Genomic DNA, 14081 nt, shown 5'->3' on the forward strand with positions numbered 1-14081 from the left:
AATGCCAAAAGTCAGCTCACAGACAACTTGGCACCAATAGAACTAAGACCAAACCGAGTGTCAGCAAAATCGAGCCAAGCACCAGTAAATTCCCAAGCATTGCAAATCTCCAGAGACCATGTTGAGTTCCTAGACCATGCTGAGCAACCAAAGACCATGTTGAGCGACCAAAGACCATGCTGAGTTCTCGAACTATGACAAGCTCCCAGACCATGCCGAGCTCCTAGAACAGTTAACCAAAATCCCTCCAAACATGTAGCATTGCAAGAAAATCCAAAATGCTACTACATTAGGGTGGGATGATTCTTGACACCATATTGAAGATTCATCCTTTCACATTCAAATTATTTTTTATTATAAGTTGATTTTAAAGAAAGTAAATACAAAATGCCCTTATCGTACTTGTTTTGAATTAATTCTATAGTAGCTTAAATAGATATTGAAATGTGTAATTTAATCTTAGATGTTTCAAAACCCAGTGTTTATATCATTTATTTTAATATAAATCACTCTCATTTATTCAACTCCTTTCAATATCTTATTCATATATATCCTTGGGGAAACTACCCATTGTGCTAAGGTTTTCAATCTAGGGTGATACTATTGGACTAATCCCCAACACTCCCCTTCGAGATTTGTGACATGTCCTAACACCCTCTTATGTTCTATAAGTATAGTCGTTGTATATGTAATTGATAGGTAGATCTTTTGGTACAATGACAACCCTAGCTTACAACAGATACCCTATCCCTATAACGCTTAATTCATTAATCATATTCCAAAAAATTTCTTGGTCATATTGCTTCTTTATTTGATCAAGTAAAAACATCTCTTAAAGATTATATGTTGGAGAAAGTAACATGTCATTCTCAAGAATCATTTTCTTGGCTTCCTCGGGTGTAGTTTTGATATTGTCCAAGTCAATTTCTCCAAGTGGTGCAATATCCTTTGTAACTTCCACTGTCTTCCTCCTTAACCAAAACCATTTAGACTCTTGGATTTGAATAAATATATCATCTTAGAGAAATTATCTAGCATTAATAATTATTTCATCATTATTCATTTATAATGGCTTGAAAAAACATATATCCCACTCTTTGGGTATCTCATCCAATAGAATTGGTTCTAGAGGAGAAGGTAGTGTTGAAAATGGAAAGGAGTAAATGAGAGGGGAGGGATAAATTAATTACAACAAAAACAAATCCAAAAGTCCATTTGAGATGTCAACACAATATAAAACCAATAATTTATTGTAACTTGGTTAACATTGAATATTTTGTTGTAACTCAGTTAACACTGAACATGCATATCTTAAGATATTTAAATGTGATTAACCTTACTTAACTTAGTTGCAAAAACATAAAGCAAATAACATGAACACAAGAGACACCAAGATTTAACGTAGAAACCCAATTTGGGAAAACCACCAATTGCAACTAGTTATTGTTTTTCACACTTCTGAAGTGAGCCCTATTAGGAGCCAACCTGGTTAAAGGTTACAAAACACACTCTTAGGTGTGACCTTGTTAGAGGATTTAATTCACCCTATTAGGAGTGACCTTGTTAGAGGTCTTCAAACACTTCAATATAGAAATGCCACCTTGTTAGAGGATTTGGCAAATAGTTGTTAGGCTAACTCTATTAGGAGATTTGATTCAGTGCTACAATTATTAGAGAGTAACAATGACTTGACCTAATTGCTGATGCAACTATCTTTTCTGATTTCATATCTCTATTCTAGCTTGAATACTTGATACTCTTTAATCAAAATGTTCTTTGCAGCTTGGTCAACTAGGATACTTTGATATCCTTCCAATTTGCCTTCTTAATTTATCTTCTCCAATCCCATGCTTACACTATTCAATCCTCAAATTGACCTTATACTTATATGAATAAACTTGTCAAGTCAACTTGAATATACTTTTAATCAAACAATTCTCATCCCTTAAGTCAGCTAGCATTAACCAATAAATCTATCAAACTTAATATGTTGTCAGTTGGCTAGTATAGAATTGACTACTTGATCAACTCAGAGAAACTCTGTGTTAACCTTCCCAACTCAGTCAATACTGATTCTTAACTTTCCTTTGGTAACTGAGTGAACTTGGTTAACCAAGATCCATGCCAACTTTCCTTTGGTAACCAAGTGAATTTGATTAACACAAGATCTTCCTTTGATGCTCGAGTGAGCTCGGTAAGAACTAACTTTGAGCTTGGTTGTAACTAGAATGCTTGACATACATAAGAAATTGTCTTCAATGCCTAAGTGAGCTCGACAATCATTGACTTGCTCGATAAGGCTTGACATTTTGTGTAACATCAAAGACAATGTAAAATTGCATAATTATTTTCAACAAGGAGTGGTTGAGAAACCTCTTCATTGTATTATATGGTGTACACAATGTCAATTGCCTTCTCTAGATTTTTAGTCTATTGTATCTCTACATATTGAACTATATGGGTTGGTTTAATCATATTTGATTTCTTTGAAGAAGGTATCTTGGGTGGTTTTGAAGGGGTTACATCTATTGCATGTTTACCCATCTCTTTTATTATTATTATCATTTTTTGTTTTAACTCACCTGCTATAAGGGGCACATAGTCTTTATTTTATTTCATTACAAGAGCTCTAACATTAATTTCTTCAAATTTTTCTAACATTATTTTCCATTTGGCATACTGATAATCAAAACATACTATACATCATGTAAATAATGACTCATGTTGAATCTATCATGCTTTAATTTGAGCTATGTAATCCTTAGGGTCAAAATGCCTAAAGTTTTCATGTATTAGGTGTTACAAACTCTTCATATGTTCTCAGAGTTGTTCTAGTGTATTCCTACCAATTATTAAATATTGAAATACAATGGCCTATGGTAAATGTGTCCCTTTTTTGAGACTAGTAGTATGCTTTATTCTACATCCACATCATTTTCTATATGAATTCCATAAATACAAGTCTTGGAGACACAATATAAGGTAGAAATAAAAGAACCACTAGAGATCCATAATCTCTAATGAGAATGTAGTTTACAAAGAAAAACTAGCTAGAAAATTTGTGTTAATTATCACTATTGGGCATGATGTTCTCGAGCCTCAATAAACATTTGATTTTAGGAGTCATTCTAGTATAATTTACACTACACCAAGTCATATGTATGATAGAAAAGTGTTGATAAAAAATAATATAATTATTGTTTCATTCTGATTGTCCCACACATAGAACCAATATTGTACATGGAAATTATTCCTTTGATTATCGACCTTTCTTAATTTCAAACTTTCACTCCTTACATTACCGTTTGCAGAAAAATCAAATGGTATAAAAGGGAATACAAACTAAAAATCAATGTAAGTGTTCTTCTACTTAATCCTCATCAAGACCTCATATAATTATGTGAAAATATACAAGGAAAAGTCATATTCAACATGTACATTTGGGTTTGGGATATGGGGGCTATAAACATGAGATTCATAGGTATTTTTTGAGGGTGTGTATCCATCTAGAACACTTGAAATTTACCATAGTAGGTCTATACAAAGCACTTGTCAAAAGGAATCAACTCAAAATGATCCCACTTGTACAAGGCTATCTCAATCCTTATGTATTTTTTTTCTTCCCACTTTTGGTAGTTCATTAAATCTTAGTGTGTTTATTTCCTTAAAATTATCAACTTTAATATTTCTTATATCCATAAGAGTGAAGGTCCGCCTATTCAAATTAAAAAATCTAGTAATTGAATCCTTACTGGTATTAGAAAATACAAACCCATTATCCCTTATTAATTATCAAATCAAACATTTCTTCTATTGCTCTTAACATATCAACTTCGATGAAAACATTTGTTATAATCAATCATGCTAGTTCTAGAAATAGAGGGTTCTCATCTCTATTATCAAATAAATAATTACATATTTGTCAATCAGAGACAAGTATGCTAACACCCATAATATTTAAACAATTATTCTTAAAATTGAATTTAGTGTCATATTTTTTTATCACACTAAGGCAATATATCTAGAATGTTTTGGTATAAAGCTCTAACTTCTTTCTTCAGAGGTCTCTCTAAATTTTCCATATCTTCATCCTTTTTTGGTTGTTTACCTCTTTCTTGTGTTAGTACATGATCCTACACATGAGTTTTTCTATAGGGCCATTATATTTTCTCTTTCTTCTCCTCCTCTTCTTCAATTTGTTTTATAAGTCCTCGTGTTTCCTTTTTTTCTCATTCTCTTTCTTTTTCTTTCCATCCCTCTTAGGTTTGGAGGATTCTCCTTCCACCTTATTCTTTGTGGTTTCTTACCTTCTAAGCACATTTACATAGAGGCAATATTAGAGCTTTGAGCATTGTTTTTTTTCATACTATAAATGTAGAGAAAAACTTTATCACTTCCAAAGGAAGCCAAGAATAAACTACTACTAGTAGTTACAAAAAATGTTGGTTGTGCTTGATAGGCACACCTTCAACTTGCAGAGCTCTTTTGGTTGGATTTAGGAATGTAGAATGACATGGAACTCAAGTAGGTTATCAATTAATATCATTTAGGATGATGAATTCTATTCGCCATTAATATGTATGCACAATATAACTTAGGTTTCATGGTTGTTCATGAGTTTAAACTTCCATAGTTGATTTTCTCTTGATAAAAACTCATATTTACTTGATTGTACATGACTTGATGTTTTAAAACATAAAAATATACCCCATGATCATGCATCAGGTCAACAAGGTATTCAAACTCAGAGGGAACATATGATCTTTACTTTTCATTATTTTACATATCTTACAACCCTTTGACTTATTTCCTTAAACCATTCATGGACTTGAGGGAATAAGAGCTTATGTCACTTTTATCTTGCTTCTTCTCTCCTAAACATCCCATGATGACTTATGTCTTCATCCTTATGCTAGTGAGGGAACATGTGATAAGCATTTTTCTAAAACCAAATAAATTTGGGAGTCCTATGTCAATTTTCACAAATTCATTTTGAGAAAGGGTGATCCCCTTAATACCATAAACTCATAACAGAAACAAAGAAACAATAGCAAATGTGATAAAAAAAATGGACTTCTTATTTATACTGCAAATGTGGTATTACAAAATTCAGAAGTACAATAGGCGAACCCACATGGGTGCCTCCATTACAATCATCTGCAAGATAAGCTATAAACTATCACCTAGAGATATCCTAGACAATGTTCAGGCCTTTCTTAAATAGACAATTTTATGCCACTCAGGAAGGTTTTAGACAATGAAACTTAATACCTAGGGCCAACGGACCCTAACAATACATATAGAGTCGATTAAATACATCTTTGACAATTATTTTAGATATTTCAGGTAGCTCAACTTCGAAAGGCCATAACTCTTGAACAATTGCTCTGATTGGCTATTATAACCACTTTTTAGAAACACTAGGTCTTGATCTACAAGCTCTAAACAATGCAAACACCCTTCCATTGAGTTTTCAGACCTCATCCAGGCACTCTAAGGCCTCCAACAGTGAGCTTGAAGATTTTTCTACACATTTTTCCACCGAAAATCCATAATAACTTCTTTGATACTTAAGCTGGAGCAATGATATTTTTATGGTAGACTTATAACTCTAAAATGAACCTTCCTATAGAAAATGAGAACATTCTGAGCTCATATGACAAACTTACTTAAAATAGCAAGTTCCCATAAATAGTAACCACCTTGTCTACTAGTATTTATTAAAATAAAAAAGACTAAAAATAAAGTATTTTTGGGTGATGCAAGATTGCTCTTACACCCAAGATGCTCCTGCATCACATTCAATATCTAAGGGAATGTAAGGTGATATCTTCCTTTACTTTCTCTTACTCCCACTATTCCTCAAGTTTCTCCTTATCAACTCACTAATGCATGAATGACGAGGTATCTTCAAACACTTACTTGACTTCCTATCCCAAAAATCCATTAGTTAGGCTCATCACTTGGTTACCTTCTACGAGGGAACATAAGACAATACTTTCCACATTATTTTCTACATCTCATAATCCATCAACTATTATTACTAAACATCCATTCACCACGAGGGAATGCAAGGTGATAATATTAGTGCTTCTCTTGTTTCTCCTGCATTCCCACATATAACAAAACTATTTGATCTTTGATCAATGATTAAACAAGGGATTATCATCCATGCGACATGAGGAAACACCCCACATTGTTGGAACCCAAAGAAATATCATCAAATATTTTTAGTGGACATGAGGACAATAATTAACTTAAATATTGTGATTTTTTACATGGCTTTAAAAATGTTTTAACATGAGGGTCCAAAGAGTCGTAACTAAAAATGTTTCAAATGCATTCTCACTCATGGGACCAGTAACCAAATGTCTAAACAACATAGACAAAGACTTAGATTTTTCATTAGGATTTCATAGGTCAATGGTGAAATATATCATAGATATAATACCACAAGGGTAAAAGTGACACTTGGATTTTTCTCGATGACCATAGATAAAATAAATAAATGTTAATATCAAGTCCTTCTACATAATCTATAAATTTTCTTAAATACCATTCAACACTTTATCATGAAATAGTATATAAATATAAAGGGGCATGGAAAATATTAATGAAAAAATTGACAAATACACTATCTTAGTAAAAATAAGGAGTTTATTTATTTATTTAGGGAATGTATTTGGAGGGGGTGACAAGAAAGGAGTTTAGGGCAATTTTTTTAATTTTTAAATAGGGGGATCTTTAGTATGGTACAAACATATCTAATATAACTCAAGTTCACCAAGTGAAGCTCCTGTGGAATGTCCCTTGAATGAATTCTTAAAATCAACAATTTGTTTTCACCAACTTGACAAAAAGAAAAGTTGCTTGTGCTTTAGCCTCATTATTCATCCTCTCTAAAAGATTCTTTGTATTAAACATCAATTATTTATTGTTGTAGTCCATATACTATTATTATGTGTATAATATTTCCTACTTAATAGCTAGACTAAGATATAGTAGATATATGTATTTAAATAATGTTTTGTTACACATAGAACTCTAAAGACCTTGTAAGCTTTGATTCTTACTTTACATCATATTGAAATCTAAAAATACAAGGTAAGAGAAACAAGTGGAATTCTTCTATCACTTCATTCTTGTTCATTTGTCTTTGAGTGAACACACCTTGTGTAAGGTAGTAATGGTCCTAATCCTCGTGTGATTATTTAGGATGCTTCAATATGATGTAAATCCTATGTATTTTTAGGTTCACGATCCATTTTATTGACCTTTGAACCTATTAAGAGAAGGAATATCTCAAAGGTTTATACTTTTGTTTTAGATTATTTCATTTGAAGATTCTTCTTATGCATTAATAAAGTGGCGATATTTTTATTGTGGCTTACTTTATGCATTGGTTGAATACTTTTGTAAAGATCTTTTGGTACCATCTTTTGTTTCATTTTAATAATCATGCAAAGATTCATGTTGCACTATGTAATTGTAATACTATTTAACAATAAGTACACATGCATAGAGTATTCTTTTGTTACTAAAAAAACTTGACTTTTATAAGATGTGAAAGACAAATGCTTGTGTACACAATTTATTGATATTGGTGACTAATTATCAAATAAGTATTGCATGATTGCGCTTATAAGTAATGTTTGCTTTTTTGTGCATTTTTTGTGCTTCATGTGTTTATGAATGGTACCAAATGTATAGGAACAAAGAAGGGTAAGTTTCTAGAGAAGGGAAATTCTATGCTTTACCTTATCTCCAATAGTTGTCTCGAAATGATATGTTGGCTAAAACTTTTGAATTCTGTTATTGAATGATTGTGTTTCATACGCTCTACCACATCATAATATTAGATGCACAATTTTTCCTATGTGTGTGCAATTATATGCTAGATATGCACATTGCATAAATTCTTTTACTCATTCTAAATTTAAATTATTAGACGTCCTTGAGTAGGGTCATATATTTTTCAAGTTAGAAAAAAATATGAGGTGTAAAACCTTGTAGTTGAATGAAAAATACTCCAACAATATTCTTATCTATGATGTGTTCAAAAGAAATAAATGTGAGAGTTCCTATCAAAATTGTCTTCATAGTTTGTATTGTATATATTCTATTTATTCAATTTTATGATTTAATATAAAGAAATTTGTCTTGTTATTTTATTATTACTACTTTATGTCACATTATATATATATATATATAGAACAAAGTGCTTTAATTAATAATGAAATATGTATATTTTGTGAATTATGATCCCCAACTTATTTATTATTATTATTTTAAAGTAATTATCTCAATATTTAACAATCTTTAAATATTAAACACTCGAATCATCAACCTCTATTAAGTAAACACAGAGGTCATAACCATGGTACAAGGCAAACATTTACAGACCGATATCATACTTTCTGATACGGATTTAGAGACTGCAGGGATCTTGCAAGTACTTACTAGGTACTCAGTTCACGTTTCTACTTCATGGCAACTTTATCATAAGCAGTGCTCACACACCCGCCAGAGGGAAGGTTTTTCGAAATAGCGCAATGGCAGAGGCCGCCAATCTTAATTTCAAATAATCTCAACATGCAGCAATAACTGTGAAGCAACGGAGAAAAGTGAGCTGCAATGGCTGCAGCTAAAGTTTGCTACAATACAAAATGTGCTGCCACATGGAGTGACAAGTGGAGAAGCGGATGGGTTCTTCGTTCGGGAAAATTCGCCGATCTTTGCGATTCTTGTGGGTATGAGTAATTCTGTCATTCTTCCTTTTGATTTTCTGTCCAGGGATTGAGTTTTTTTTCAGCTTTTTTGAATTGATCATTCTATGATTAGATAGCTGTTTAATATTATTATTTTTTGTCCTTTTTTCCTTTAGGTCAATTAATTGGCCCATTTCCTGGATTATTGTAAGTTTAAGGGAAATGCGAGCTTTCAGCTTGCAAGGTTTAATCTTGACAGAAAGAGGAATGTACTGGTTAAGATTATCCTTTTGGCATTTCCACAAACTTTTGGTGGGGTTGTAGTGCAGCTGGAAAAATGTTAATAGATATTTTATCCTTTTCCCTTTTCTTGTGTAAGGTAAAGAGGGAAATGTTATCTGTCGTTTCTTTTCGGGTAAGGAGGACCCATGTGGAAAGGTGTATCTTCATCTCTGTTAAGGCATATGTCTTCTCTGAAAATTCCCTCGTCCCTTGAATGAAGTACTTCAAATACAAGTGATTGTTTTTGTTTGTTTGAACGCACTTGGGGAAATAGGAAGCCATTTTAATTACTAGTAGTCCTGTGAGCGTATATTTTGAACTCCGTCCAGAGGATGTCTCTTCTGTCATCTAAGAAGAAGAAATATGGGAGCTTATCTTTCTTTCCTCTCGAAGAAGTATCTCTTTGGCTCTCTCGTAGAACTCCTTGGATTTGTGAAATCGACCAATTCAGCCAACAACCATCTAAGGCCCTAGATCACATTCTCTAGCCCGACAAATTTTATCATTATATGTATCTCTACCCTCCATAGTGCCCTCACAGTTTTTCCATCCTCAATCTCCTGCAACGTATGCCTACTTCTAATATCAAGTCCCTGTAGTGTGCGACGCTACAGAAAAATTGAAGCACAGAATTGATATCCTTAAAATAGACATCCAATTCTAGAACACACTCCATCAGTGCGAGTAACCTTGATCACTAAGGAGCAGAGTTAGATGCTTAGTATTTTACATGATTTTGGTAGAATATTTTATATTTGTGATTTTGGCATTTGCGTAAACACGGAATTAGGAATCTGTTTTTTAATATCCTTAGACTAAGAGATGGACATCTGTTGTTTCGATACTTGGATCATGGTGATGTTTTTTTAAGTACCTTTTTAACTATAATAGTTTTGAATTTTTAAGACAAAAGTTTAGCTGTCAAAGTCTCTAATGAAAATTAACAAGTGTGAAAAATGAAAGAGAAGAGAAAACACACATAACACAGAATTTATGTAGAAGAACCTGGTAAAAATGTATGAACAATCATGAACACATAACTTTATTTCTCAGGAAGTTTTACAGTTACAACAATGTTCTAAATATATGAACAATCATGAATTCAAGTTGCATATAACAACCAAGTTGCAGAGTCCAAATTACAGGCCACTTACTAAATTTAGTAAGTTGCAGAGTCCAAATTACAGGCCACTTACTAAATTTAGTAAGCGTGACTTGTACAACTACATGTGAAACACTTGTCGAGACTACTATGTTTGGTAAGTCACCGAAATGACTTACTATTTATAGTAAGTCGACTCACACAGACTTTTGAATAATGGTAAGTCTCAAAAAATATTGCGCCTTCGACAGTGCACCTTCGGTGTGTTCACCTTATGGCGAGTGCCTTAATGGTGCACTGCATGAGCATCTTTATGGCGAGTGAGTCAACCCCATTTGATGACTCAACCACAACTAGTGGTTATCTATGACGACTTCATATTCCAACAGTCTTGATTGTCTAATTTACTTAGGCATTGATAACACAACATAAATAAGCCCCAATATTTTACCACATTCTTCACATCATCAAGGCAGTTCTATTTTTTTCTCTTCTTTTGATAGGTAAAGTGAGGGTCGGCCTCTCTTTCATTTTATTAATTATTAGACAAGATACATATGCAGTCTGATAAGGATCATAAGGACAACAAAGAGATCACAATAGCCAACATGTATCCGATATGACATGCTCATTTCCAATAGACCAATAAATTTGGTCATGGGATGACATGGCGCTGACAACTAAAGGATAGAGATAACAAAACAGAGGAACCCTATTAACCATAATACCATATAGAACAAAACAGAGATATGAGTGCTCCAAGCCCCAAAACGGACTAGATCATACTTGTATCAACACCCTGATTTCAGACTGAAGACTAGAAACAAATGTAATGCTTGATTTGGATTGGGAATTAATATTATTGCAAAGAATATTGTAGTGGGGACAATGCCATTATGCATTTGATGAGAAAAAAATCTTTGAAGGATGAGTGAAGGGCCTATTCCACTTTGCATTAAGGACACTCATCATGTTCCTGCTATGCTTTGATAAACTATTTGAACTTTGGAGCCACTGATATAATACTATCTAGTTTGAGTACCAATGCATAGAAACTCTATAACAGTAGGTGAAAGGTATTTATTGGATGATTTGTGATGGGAAGGGCGAGAGGCATATATTGTTATGGTCCACTTTATGAGTTTTCAATCCTTTATTATTCTTTTTTTTTGATAGGTAATGGGCCGAAGCCTGGATTAATTATTGTTATTTGTTGAGATTGGGTAGAGTTGAAGCCAAGACCTCCCAAATTAGAGGCTGACAAGTTACCATTGCGGTGTAGGCTCTTGCCTCAATCCTTTTTTATTCTTACATCGTAGTCATATGGTAAAGTTAAATAACTATTATCACTAAATGATCATACATGTTTAATTGAACGTTCATTAAAGGGCAAATTGCACGTCATAATGAGGTGAAGCTGGCTTTCTATTTAATGGATGTCTAGAAATTCCCACCAATAATAGCAGATGTTTCTCATTAATTGTTAAATGCAGGTCCGCCTTTGAGCAAATGAGATTTTGTGAAATTTTTCACTTAGGTGATGATGGTTGGAGGACTTGCAAGATGTGTGAAAAGGTAACAAGGCATATATGCTTAATGTACACAGCTGTATGAGATTAATATATTGTTTTTCATTTTGGAGATTTTGTTATTATTGGATTTTATTGTAGTTGTTTTCCATACTAGTAATTTGTAACTCTTATTGCTTCCTATTACTTTACAAATACTGGATTTTAGCTTCATGTAAAGGAAAGGGCTAATCTTCAGCTATCATTCTGCAGCCTGTTCATTGTGGGTGCATTTCTTCTATCAATTTATTCATGCATCTTGATGCTGGAGGCATTGAATGCATCCTTTGTGCTAGGAAGAGTGGCACCCATATCTTGGTAAGACCTTTTCTGCATTAGTTAAATAGAGATATTGGTAAATGTCGAAGTCTTCTAGCTTTTCTTTGGCATCCTATGCCAGAATTTCAAGGGAATTGAAAATACACTATAGTGATTACATTTCACACTTGTAATGGATTTCTGACGATCTATAAACAGATTGGATTCTTCATGATTTATCTGAGCACAAGTTAATCATCATCTGTATTTGCAATTCAAATTTGTAATATCATTATTGCTTGTTTTCTACCTTGCCATCTAAAGAATTGAAGAGTTTACCTATTACTAATTACATTGGATTTTCATTTTTTAAATGCAAAACAGTACCATAGTTTGATGATTCATTTACAATATTGAGTGATACGAAGCAAGCTGATATTGCTTACAAACATTTTTTGTTGCAAGCCATTTTGCCATGATTTCTTCTAAAACAAATGCACGGAAGTCCAAATGTTTCTTTCAGGTTTAATTTATGCTTTGAGTTGCAAGTTTCAAGTATACACATTTTCCAATACTACTATCATTTTCTTTTGTTGATGGTGAGAGAAAGTTTTGTTGTAGCCTTAACTTTGCAATCATTGCAATTTTAACTTGGGGCAAAATCAAAGACTTCTCTATAGGCAAAAGAGCTAAGATAATTTCAGATAAGAAGGAATTGAGTCATTAAAATTATATTTATAAAGAAAAATGACAAAATCATAAGATTTCTAATGAAATTCAAGATTTATCGACTACTTAAAAATTCAAAAATGAAAATTCCTTGCAAATTTTTATAAACTCATCTTACAAAGACCTGGAACTAGTATTTTACCTTTGGAGAACCATAAACAAGATCTTCTTATGTCAAACATTTGAAGAGTACTGGAAGGTGCACCATAAAATCACAATGCAATTGATCAATAGAAAAATACATGCATATGCAATATTTTTAAACAAATTGGTTGCTACGATTAAAGTTGTTGAACCATAACATCCTTATCACATAATTTGTCCTTGCTAGCAATCTTATTATGCAGAAAGATGATGAAGTTTTTATTCATTCCACAAACCTGAATGTTCATAAAATACCACATGCGATCTTTTAAAAGTGTGTATTACATGTTTGATTTCATCTTTTCAGGCACATACATCTAAAAGAAAGTTGATTAACACTTACATAAAAATGCAGGGACTCACATGATTATCATAATCTACGTTTGACAATACTTGCCTCTTCAGTATTGCTTAACTTCTTAGATGGGTATCAAGACCCTTAATGACATGGACCAATAGCTTGAAGAGCCATTTAGAGAAACCCATGGTTTCCCATAACAAACTTGGCGGGTTGCTTATATCAGTGATGTAATACTTTGTTAATCTTTTGAATAATATATTATACATCAATTAATTTTCTTGAAATCCACATCTCTGGGGTTTAAGCTCTTAATATTATCCTATTTCTTAAAGATCCTTTGATCTCAATGTTTCATAGTAACAGAAAATTAACCAAGTTATAGAGCTAACATGCTCTAGATAATAGTGAGACAGGCCATTGAAACCTGCATAACATATGCCTTCGATTCTGTGGTAATCAAGTTTGGAATTAAAACCCATAACGCTGAATATGCATCATAATTTGGGTCTCAAATGATCATTACAAGTCTTCATATTATTCAGGGTAATTAATAGTTTCCAATACACATGCAAATACCATAATTATATAACTTGCCTAGCCTTGGCGAACCTTGAGCTGGTTGCATCCAAATGAGGCCAACAGATTTGTGATCCAAGCACTCGTCAACCCTGACACATTGATCCTGCTAGATTTTCCAAACTCAATGAATGCTGTTGATTTGGCCACCCAATAAGCCATAAAAAGCAGAAAATTGAGGCAAAAGAAGACTTGAACTTAGCCATAAATTAGATTTGGCCACCACGCTAAGCCATAAAAAGCAGAAAATAAAGGCAAAAAAGACTCAGACTTAATCTCAGCCAAAAATATTAAGCCTTCACCACTTGGCCTGCTGAAATTTCTATTTTATGTATGAGCGAAAATTGAAGATGGAGATAAGGAGTGTCTTATGCAAGACACTGTCCGAGAGATCAAATTTTCACAAGCTCTAT

At 32.9% G+C, this 14081-nt stretch overlaps 1 protein-coding gene across 3 annotated transcripts in view; it reads left to right on the top strand.

The window, feature by feature from the left end:
* Positions 1–8337: 8337 nt before the first annotated feature.
* LOC149535250 (B3 domain-containing protein Os07g0563300-like) overlaps positions 8338–14081 on the top strand; it is a 110175-nt gene continuing 104431 nt past the window's right edge. The window contains exons 1-3 of one of the 3 annotated variants that reach the window (XM_089803015.1): positions 8338–8750; positions 11586–11667; positions 11874–11978. In XM_089803015.1, the coding sequence (XP_089659141.1) occupies positions 8635–8750; positions 11586–11667; positions 11874–11978 (303 nt within the window). In that variant the 5' untranslated portion in view covers positions 8338–8634. The remainder of the gene's footprint in view (positions 8751–11585; positions 11668–11873; positions 11979–14081) is intronic. The other 2 variants (XM_089803014.1, XM_089803016.1) reach the window with 2 other exon arrangements.

This window comes from Cupressus sempervirens, chromosome 10 (assembly GCF_028749045.1).
Source record: "Cupressus sempervirens isolate cs-2001-9-10 chromosome 10, ASM2874904v1, whole genome shotgun sequence".
Classification (NCBI taxonomy): Eukaryota; Viridiplantae; Streptophyta; class Pinopsida; order Cupressales; family Cupressaceae; genus Cupressus; species Cupressus sempervirens.